Source organism: Myotis lucifugus, unplaced genomic scaffold (assembly GCF_000147115.1).
Source record: "Myotis lucifugus unplaced genomic scaffold, Myoluc2.0 scaffold_109, whole genome shotgun sequence".
Taxonomy (NCBI): Eukaryota; Metazoa; Chordata; class Mammalia; order Chiroptera; family Vespertilionidae; genus Myotis; species Myotis lucifugus.
Window position 1 is genome coordinate 2,506,913 of NW_005871157.1, and position 10,306 is coordinate 2,517,218.

Consider the following 10,306-nt stretch of genomic DNA (forward strand, 5'->3'; position numbering starts at 1 on the left):
AACAGTTGCTGTGGTGTGAAGCCTCCCTACACCAGCCAGAAGAGCCACCACAGCTGTGAACAGCACCCACCAGAGGCTCTGCTATCAACAGAGGAGCCGCTGCTACCACAACCGCCCAAGGAGCAACCACAGCCCGAGGAGCCACTGCCACCCAGGGAGCAGCCACTGCCACCCGGGGTCCAGCCACTGAACGATTCAACAACTAGTCATGTCAGTGAGATCAAACATGGGTAGACAAAGAAACCCCCAAAGGAAAGAAAAGGAGGACTCGCCAGAAAAGCAGCTAAATGAGACAGAGATATGCAACATGACGGAAAAAGAATTCAGAATAAGGTTCCTAGAGTACATGCACCAGATGTTCAAGAAGCAAGAAGAAACAGATGAAAAACTCAACTACTTATGCAAGAAGCTAGAAGAAACAGATGAAAAAATCAACAACTTAAGTAAGTCCCAAGAAGAAATGAAGAGCGACATAGCTGCAATAAAAAACACCATTGAAAGTATCAACAGTAGACTGGGAGAAGCGGAGGACCGAATTAGTGAATTAGAAGACAAGGAAGCAAAACACACTCAAACTGTACGGCAAATGGAGAAAAAAATTAAAAGACAGGAGGAGAGCCTAAGGGAGCTTTGGGACAACATAAAACGAAACAACATACGAATAATAGGGGTGCCAGAACAACAGAAAGATGAACATGGATTAGAAAACCTATTCGAAGAAATAATATCAGAAAACTTCCCTGAGGTGGGGAAGAAAAAAGTCACACAAGCCCAGAGAGTCCCAAACAAGGTGAACCCGAAAAGACCCACACCAAGACACATCATAATTACCATGGCAAATGTTCAGGATAAAGAGAGAATCTTACAGGCTGCAAGAGAGAGACGGAAAGTAACATACAAGGGATCTCCCATTAGATTATCAAATGATTTCTCAACAGAAACACATCAGGCCAGAAAAGAATGGACGGAAATCTACAAAGTGATGCAAAGCAAAGGACTGAATCCAAGAATACTCTATCCAGCAAGGCTATCATTCAAAGTTGAAGGGGAAATAAGAAGCTTCACAGACAAAAAAGGGCTAAGGGAGTTTATCACCACCAAGCCAGCCATGCAAGAAATGCTAAAGGGACTGGTGTAAAAAGAAGAAATATCAAGCTCAGAAAGAAAACAGCCACACACACACACAAAAAGAAATGGCTACAAACAAGTACCTTTCAATAATAACTTTAAATGTAAATGGACTAAATGCTCCAACCAAAAGACATCGAGTGGCTGAATGGATAAAAAAACATGACCCATACATCTGCTGTCTACAAGAGACCCACCTCATTAGAAGGGACTCACACAGACTGAAAGTGAAGGGATGGAAAAATATCTTTCACGCAAATGGAAAGGAAAAGAAAGCTGGGGTAGCAATACTTATATCTGACAAAATACATCTCAAAGTGAAGGCCATAACCAGATAAGGAAGGCCACTTCATAATACTAAAGGGATCAATACAACAAGAAGATATAACCCTGGTAAACATATATGCACCCAATGCAGGAGCACCCACATACATAAGAAAACTTCTGGAAGATATCAGGGGAGAGAGCGACAACAATACAATCATAGTAGGGGACTTTAATACACCACTGACATCACTGGATAAATCAGCTAGACAAAAACTCAGCAAAGAAACAGCAATCCTAAATGACTCACTAGATCAGATGGACTTAATTGACATCTTCAGAACACTTCACCCCAAAGCCATGGAATATACATTCCTCTCAGGTGCTCATGGGACATACTAAAAAATAGACCACATATTGGGTCACAAGCAAAGTCTCCACAAATTCAAGAAGATTGAAATCATAAAAAGCATCTTCGCAGACCACGATGGCATAATGTTAGAAATAAACTACAATAAAAACAACCCAAAATACTCAAACACTTGGAAGCTGAATAGCATGTTATTAAATATTGATTGGGTTACCGATGACATCAAAGAAGAAATTAAAAACATCCTGGACACTAATGACAATGAAAACACAACAATCCAAAACCTCTGGGACACAATGAAAGCAGTCCTGAGAGGGAAGTTTATAGCTCTACAGGCCTATCTCAAAAAACAAGAAAAAATGGTAGTCAATCATCTAACTCTACAATTCAAAGAATTAGAAAGAGAGCAACAAGAAAACCCCAGAGTGAGCAGAAGGAAGGAGATAATAAAGATTAGAGCAGAAATCAATGAAATAGAGACCAAAAAAACAATACAGAAAATCAATGAAACCAAGAGCTGGTTCTTTGAAAGGATAAACAAGATTGACAAACCCCTAGCCAGGCTCACCAAGAAGCAAAGAGAGAGGTCCCAAATAAACCAAATCAGAAATGATAGAGGCGAAATAACAGACCCCACAGAAATACAAATGATTGTTAAACAATACTACGGGCAACTCTACTCCAACAAACTAGACAACCTGGAGGAAATGGACAAATTCCTAGAAAAATACAACATTCCAAAACTCAATCAGGAAGAATCTAAAAACCTCAATAGGCCAATAACTATGGAAGAAATTGAAGCAGTCATCAGAAAACTTCCAGCAAACAAAAGCCCAGGGCCAGACGGCTTCACAAGGGAGTTTTACCAAACATTCAAGGAAGAACTAAAACCTACCCTCCTCAGACTACTACAAAAATTCAAGAGGAAGGAACACTTCCAAGCTCATTCTATGAAGCCAGCATCACCCTAATACCAAAACCAGGTAAAGACATCACAATGAAAGAGAATTACAGGCCAATATCCCTCATGAACATAGATGCCAAAATCCTCAACAAAATCTTAGCAAATCGGATCCAGCAGTACATCAGAAGGATCATACACCATGACCAAGTAGGATTTATCCCAGAGATGCAAGGATGGTACAACATCCGTAAATCAATAAATGTGATACATCACATAAACAAATTGAAAGAAAAAAACCACATGGTCATATCAATTGATGCAGAAAAAGCATTCGACAAAATCCAACACCCATTTTTGATAAAAACTCTCAGAAAGGTGGGAATAGAAGGATCATACCTCAACATAATAAAAGCCATATATGACAGGCCTACAGCCAACATCATACTCAATGGACAAAAACTAACACCATTTCCCCTAAGAACAGGAACAAGACAGGGATGCCCACTCTCACCACTCCTGTTCAACATAGTACTGGAAGTATTAGCCATTGCAATTAGGCAAGAAGAAGAAATAAAAGGCATCCAAATTGGAAAAGAGGAAGTAAAACTGTCCTTATTTGCAGATGACATGATATTATACATACAAAACCCTAGAGACTCCATCAAAAAGCTACTAGACTTAATACATGAATTTGGCAATGTAGCAGGATACAAAATTAACCCCAAGAAATCTGAGGCATTTCTATACACCAATAGTGAACTTTCAGAAAGAGAGATTAGAAAAACAATCCCATTTACCATCGCACCAAAAAAATTAAGATACCTAGGAATAAACTTAACTCAAGAGGTTAAAGACCTCTACTCAGAAAACTACAGGACGCTGAAAAAAGAGATAGAGGAAGACATAAACAGATGGAAGAACATACCATGTTCTTGGATTGGTAGAATCAACATCATTAAAATGTCCATACTACCCAAAGCAATCTATAAATTCAACGCACTTCCCATTAAAATACCAATGGCCTTCTTCAAAGATCTAGAACGAACTCTCCAAAAATTCATCTGGAATAAAAAAAGACCCCGAATAGCTGCAGCGATCCTGAGAAAGAACAAAGTAGGTGGGATCTCAATGCCAGATATCAAACTGTATTACAAAGCCACTGTTCTCAAAACTGCCTGGTACTGGCACAAGAACAGACATATAGACCAGTGGAATAGAATAGAGAGTCCAGAAATTAGCCCGAACCAATATGCTCAATTAATTTTTGACAAAGGAGGCATGAACATACAATGGAGCCAAGATAGTCTCTTCAATAAATGGTGTTGGGAAAATTGGACAGATATATGCAAGAAAATGAAACTAGACCACCAACTTACACCATACACAAGAATAAACTCAAAATGGATAAAGGACTTAAATGTACGACAGGAAACCATAAAAATTCTAGAAGAATACAAAGGCAACAAAATCTCAGACATATGCCAAAACAATTTCTTCACTGATACAGCTCCTAGGGCAGTTGAAACTAAAGAGAAAATGAACAAATGGGACTACATCAAAATAAAAAGCTTCTGCACAGCAAAAGAAACCATCAACAAAACAACAAGAAAACCCACCTCGTGGGAAAACATATTTGCCAACGTCATATCTGATAAGGGCTTAATCTCCAAAATTTATAGGGAACTCATACAACTTAACAAAAAGAAGATAAACAATCCAATCAAAAAATGGGCAAAGGATCTAAATAGACACCTCTCAAAAGAGGACATTCAGAAAGCCAAGAGACATGTGAAAACATGCTCAAAGTCACTAATCATCCGAGAGATGCAAATCAAAACAACAATGAGGTACCATCTCACACCTGTCAGAATGGCCATCATCAACAAATCAACAAACGACAAGTGCTGGAGAGGATGTGGAGAAAAAGGAACACTTGTGCACTGCTGGTGGGAATGCAGACTGGTGCAACCAATATGGAAGGCAGTATGGAGGTTCCTCAAAAAATTGGAAATGGAACTCCCATTTGACCCTGTGATCCCACTTCTAGGAATATATCCCAAGAAACCAGAAACACCAATCAGAAAGGATATATGCACCCAGATGTTCATAGCAGCACAATTCACCATAGCTAAGATCTGGAAACAGCCTAAGTGCCCATCAGTAGATGAATGGATTAGAAAACTGTGGTACATCTACACGATGGAATACTATGCTGCTGTTAAAAAGAAGGAACTCTTACCATTTGCAACAGCATGGATGGAACTGGAGAGCATTTTGCTAAGTGAAACAAGCCAGTCAATGAAGGAAAAATACCACATGATCTCACTCTTTCATGGATAATTAAGACCATTACAAACTTTTGAACAATAATAAATACAGTGGCAGAGCTGCCTCAAACTGATTGTCGGACTGCAGTGGGAAGGCCAGGGAGGGTTGGGGGACAGGAGGGAGGGGAGTAAGAGATCAACCGAAGGACTTGTATGCATCCATATAACCATAACTAATGGACATAAGACACTGGGGGGTAAGGGAGGGCAGGGGCTTGTCAAGGGTGGGGGGGGGAAAAAGGACACTTATGTAATACCCTTTGTAATACTTTTAGCGAAAAATAAAAAAAACAAAAACAAAACATGTTTACTCAAATTGTCAAAAAAAAAAAAAAAAGTGTCCATTGGCAGACAAATGGATAAAGATGTGGTACATAGTGTAAATATAATGGAAATTACTCAGCCATAAAAAAATAATAAAATCTTTCTATTTGTGACAATATAGATGGACCTAGAGGATATTATGCTAAGTGAAATAAGTCAGAGACAAATACCGTGTCATTTCACTAGCAAACAATATAAACAAACTTACACAAGAGAGTAACTGATGGTTACCAGATGGGAGGGGTGTTGAGGATATGGGTGAAAAAGGTAAAGGGATTAAATTGACAGTTATAAAAACAGTCACAGCATAGGAAATATCTATGGCTTCAGGTGGGTACTAGACTTATCCGGGTGATCACTTTGTAAGCTAATCAATACGTTATACACCTGAAACTAATATAATATTTAATTTCAACTGTAATTGGAAAGTGGAGGCAGGAAGTGTGAGCTAGAAGGAGTCCAGATATCACCCAGTCCCACCCTGTTATATTCAGGCAAAGGAGAGAGAACTGTCTGCCCTTCTGGGAAGACAAACCTCTCCTGGACCTCTGTCCCACTCACTGCAAGACACCTTTCTTTACCTGCTGGCACTCAGGATGAAGTCCCTGAAGAATCCCTGACAGCCTGGGAAGGAGGGGGGTGGGCAGGGCCCACAACTGCTCTGAGGGGCTGCAAGCCGTTCCTGTAGGCGCCGCAACCGTCCCAACTTGTCAGCTCCAAGCATATTTAACACATCTGGAGCCTCACCCAAGATAGTGCCCCCAGCACCACCAGGACTCTGACACATCTGGGGCAGTGGGGAGGAGAGAAATAATAATAATTAAAAAAACAATAATTTTTTAAAAAGGATTGAACAAAATAAAGAAGTAATAAACATTTATGGAATGCCAACCCTCTACCAGGTGCCACAGATACATTTTTTTGAGATAGGGAGTATGTTCTTGTTTTACAGGTGAAGAAACTGCAACTGCAAGATGAAACATCTGCCTAGGGCCAATAGAGCTGGGATCTGAAACCAGGCCCATCTGAGGCTAAAGCCTACACTCTTTCTACCACAACAGAATTCAAGGGCTAGGAAGTAGTGAGAGGTTGGAGGCAGGCAGGAAGGTACGGATGTGAGAGGAGGCCCAGGAGTGGGGGTGCAGGGCATATGAGAGACCGCCTTGGCTCCTCTCTGACTGCCTGAGTTTCAACCACCACCCAAGAAGCAGAACTCCTGCTCAAACCCCAGTCCAGGACTTGACTGGCTGCCCCCACAATCCCAGCCATTACTTGACTGTCTTATCAGGCCTACTGTTCACTGTAGATTAATCTCCTGCTGGAGTTATTACCTGGAGAAGTTGTTTTTGGAAAAGCCGAACAAAATGACTGTGGCTGCAAGCTGCAGAGAGTTGACCCATCATGGCTCTGAGGAGTAAGAGATGGGAATGGAGTGTGAGGGAAGGAGAAAAGAGGTAGACAAGCCAATTCTTGGGCCTTTCAGCCCTTTACCGGGCCCTCTGCCATAGTGGGCCAGCACAAGAAGGTAGGAAAAGGTAAGGGACACTCGGTGAGATCCCCTCGAGGCTAGAGATACACTTAGCCAAGCAAGAAATAATATCACCCCCCTAATCTTCAATCCTTACTGAGAGCCAGTTAGCTCAAGACCCATGTGGAAGGTAGATCACTTGACAGAGAATATTCTTTCTGCATCCTAGTTACCTAGCTATGCCAAGTGATTAGAATTGCCAAACTAGACAATAGAGAAAATGGAGGTTGGAAAGGGTCTAACCCAGTGGTTCTCAACCTTCTGACCCTTTAAATACAGTTCCTCATGTTGTGACCCAACCATAAAGTTATTTTCGTTGCTACTTCATAACTGTAATATTGCTACTGTTATGAATCGTAATGTAAATATCTGATATGCAGGATGGTCTTAGGCGACCCCTGTGAAAGGGTCGTTCGACCGCCAAAGGGGTCGCGACCCACAGGTTGAGAACCGCTGGAACCAGTAACTTTGGCCAAAACTCAAGCAACTTGGAGTAAGAGCTTTGCCCTTTTCCAAGCATTCACCACCACAGAACAAGTATGAGTCATTTCTGAGTGGAAGGAGCTGGAGAGACAAATCCCTCCGAGTAGAGGCAGAATTGGCAGTACCTAGAGCAGCAGTGGGCAAACTACGGCCCGCGGGCCGGATTTGGCCCGTTTGAAATGAATAAAACTAAAAAAAAAAAAAAAAAAGACCGTACCCTTTTATGTAATGATGTTTACTTTGAATTTATATTAGTTCACACAAACACTCCATCCATGCTTTTGTTCCGGCCCTCCGGTCCAGTTTAAGAACCCATTGTGGCCCTCGAGTCAAATAGTTTGCCCACCCCTGACCTAGAGAGATTAAGAAGGACGAAGGATAACAGCTTCAGGCTGGAAGCAGTGGAGAAAAGCCTTCCTGCAACCAGCTACCCAAGCACCACTGAGCTGCTCGCTGCTGGAAGCAGCAAGACAAGGTGACCAGTGTTTGAGCACCTACCTGATCCTGCTGCCCAAGCCCTTCTCAAAATCCCAGCCAGGCTCCTCATGGCGATCTTCCCACTCTCGAAGCACCTCATAAAACACATCCCTGATAGACACACAAGAATGCCTGATGAACTGGGGCACAGCTGATCTCATTCCCCACTGATCTAACTCAATCCCAGAAGCACCTTCCCTAACTCAGAAGAACTGATGACAGGATTACCCACAGCCCCATTCCTCGTGTTCTCTGAAGTTCTCTACAGGATGACAATGCTGTAACCCAGTAGCAGCCCACCACATGCCTGACATATCTCGGGGTACTGAAAGTTGATCAGTTTTCTATGAAAATGACATAAGTTGCCTATCCCAGAGTAAAAATGGCCTCTTTCCCTCCCCACAAATTCCTTTTTCTTATCACCTCTGTTTTTTAAAAGTATGAAAGGCTCGGTCACTGGAGAAGTTGGCACGATTGTCAGTTTCTGGCTGAAAGGAGACAGCTTGAACAGAGGGTGGCATCGCCAGAGAGACCTAAAATATGGCAATGACATTAGGAACAGAAGCCTGCAGAGTGTATGCTCAGAAAACTTCATCCCCTTATTCCTGCCCAGTTAGATCACAGGACAGCAGAGTGGTATGAACTGGGCCACCTGAATTATGAGGCTGGGAAGGGTCGGCTCTGGGCCAGTCGACATCTAGGGTGGGGTCAGTACCTTGGCAACACTGCCCTCATAGGCAGCTCGAAGGCGGCCTTGCAGAGCTGGTGAGAAGCATAGCAGCCGCTCATTCTCAGCCAACAGCTTCAAGGTCCCTTTGTCCAGGTAGGAAAGAATTCTACAGGGTCAAGAGCATATATGAATGTAATGGGACACACATTGCAAATAGGAAGCTGGCACCAGCATACCACACAGAGTATAGAGCATGGAGCAGGTATGTAAGGCAAAGCCACGGGCCAAGGATTAAGGATGATGAGAGTAAAAGGGGAGGAAATGAGACCTTATGGAGCAGGGAGCAAGAGAGCAGGACAGAACATGAGACAGTAACCAGGACAAAGGTCAGTCACCAAGATCACAGCAGGCAGTTTGACTCTTTCACAGGCCAAATTCATAGCCTTGACACAAAATTAAAGGGTTACATGTAGGAAAAGATCCAGGGTCACTGCACACTTGTGTTAAGCACAAGCCCGTACCCCAATTGGCCAGAGAACCAAGTGGACAATGGGGACAAGGCTCGGATGCCTCAGCTGGGGAAACTCACTGAAACTGATGTTCCAAAACCTGCACTGCAAAGAAGACACAATCGTGCACACTCTGGAATAGTGGGCTTTCCAGGGAATCTAGAATGATAGTATCAAGCTCAGTTAAAAATTATTCCATTTCTAGACCCCATTTCTCAAAAAAAGGCTTGCTCACTGACCTAGGACTCCCGGACTGGGTTCAAGGTCACTATCCTTAGCAGCCACCATCCTCCGTGCAGTAAGGAGCTGAAGAACGAAGAAAAGCTCCAAGAAGAGATTTGGCACCAGGTTTTCTGGATATAAAAAGAAACCCCAATGCATTGAGCACCATTAAGAATCAAGGCTGGGGGAGGGAGAGGGGACAAAAAATGTCTCGTAACTGCTGTTTTCAAAAGAAATTTTACTCAGAACTTGGAAAATTTTGCATTATAATGCTTCTATTCTATACAGACAATCTCAGACTGTAAAATAATCTGTAATGATATTTTAAATATATTTTTAAACATTAAAATAAAAAGAATCAAGGCTCAATTTCTACACGCCTTATCAATTCTCTTACCCTATAGTTCTGTAAGTATCTCCGCTCCAGCACCCTGTGCTCTCACTCACCTGCAATGCACGAAGAGTAGACGAGGGCCACCAGCTCCAGGCGCTGGCGGGAAGACACTTTGGCAGGGTCAGCAGGTTCAGCTGTGAGGCTTCCCGTCCGGGTGGGCAGGGAAGACCCCGACTCTGGGGTGGGACAGGCGGGAGCAGGCGACTGCTGCAGCTGCTTAGAGCTGTGGAGACAGCGGTCCCATGCGCACTCGGCCTGGCTGCCCCTCCACCGCCCGGCTCAGGGTCCTCCAGAGAAGACAGCGCAGGCCAGGACACAGACCCAAGGCCCCCGGGGGCCACCAGCACCAGGGAAAAGCCTGGCAGAGCCCCCCCCCCCCCCCCCAGGAAGGACACGAACATCCCGGGCCGCGAGGCCGTACCGCTCCTTCCTGAGCATCTCCCGCTCCTCCTGCAGACTTCTGCACCCCGCGGCGGGGCCCTGGCCCCAGGGGCTCGAGTCCAGGACGGAGGGCTGGGCACCGGGGACACAGCTGATGGGCGGCGAAGTGAAGCAGGTCTTGGGCTTGGAGAGTGACCGCTCCTCGCTCACCGGGGTGGGGTTGATCCTGCGTGAAGGCCTCGTCCTGCCGAGAGCAGCCACAGGGTGTCCTCCAGGTCCCACCCCCGGGCATCCAGACCCCAGCGAGGAGGGCCCCTCCTCCCTG

The 10,306-nt window shown here is 44.0% G+C and overlaps 1 protein-coding gene across 1 annotated transcript in view; it reads right to left on the bottom strand.

The window, feature by feature from the left end:
* Window positions 1–10,306, bottom strand: part of CDAN1 (codanin 1) — a 30,966-nt gene that overhangs the window by 16,274 nt on the left and 4,386 nt on the right. Inside the window, exons 2-10 of the mRNA XM_006093145.2 lie at window positions 10,022–10,303; window positions 9,654–9,823; window positions 9,224–9,337; window positions 9,065–9,143; window positions 8,521–8,641; window positions 8,229–8,338; window positions 7,827–7,916; window positions 6,649–6,724; window positions 5,899–6,104 (exon numbers count right to left, since the gene is read on the bottom strand). Coding sequence (XP_006093207.1) covers window positions 5,899–6,104; window positions 6,649–6,724; window positions 7,827–7,916; window positions 8,229–8,338; window positions 8,521–8,641; window positions 9,065–9,143; window positions 9,224–9,337; window positions 9,654–9,823; window positions 10,022–10,303 — 1,248 coding nt within the window. The remainder of the gene's footprint in view (window positions 1–5,898; window positions 6,105–6,648; window positions 6,725–7,826; window positions 7,917–8,228; window positions 8,339–8,520; window positions 8,642–9,064; window positions 9,144–9,223; window positions 9,338–9,653; window positions 9,824–10,021; window positions 10,304–10,306) is intronic.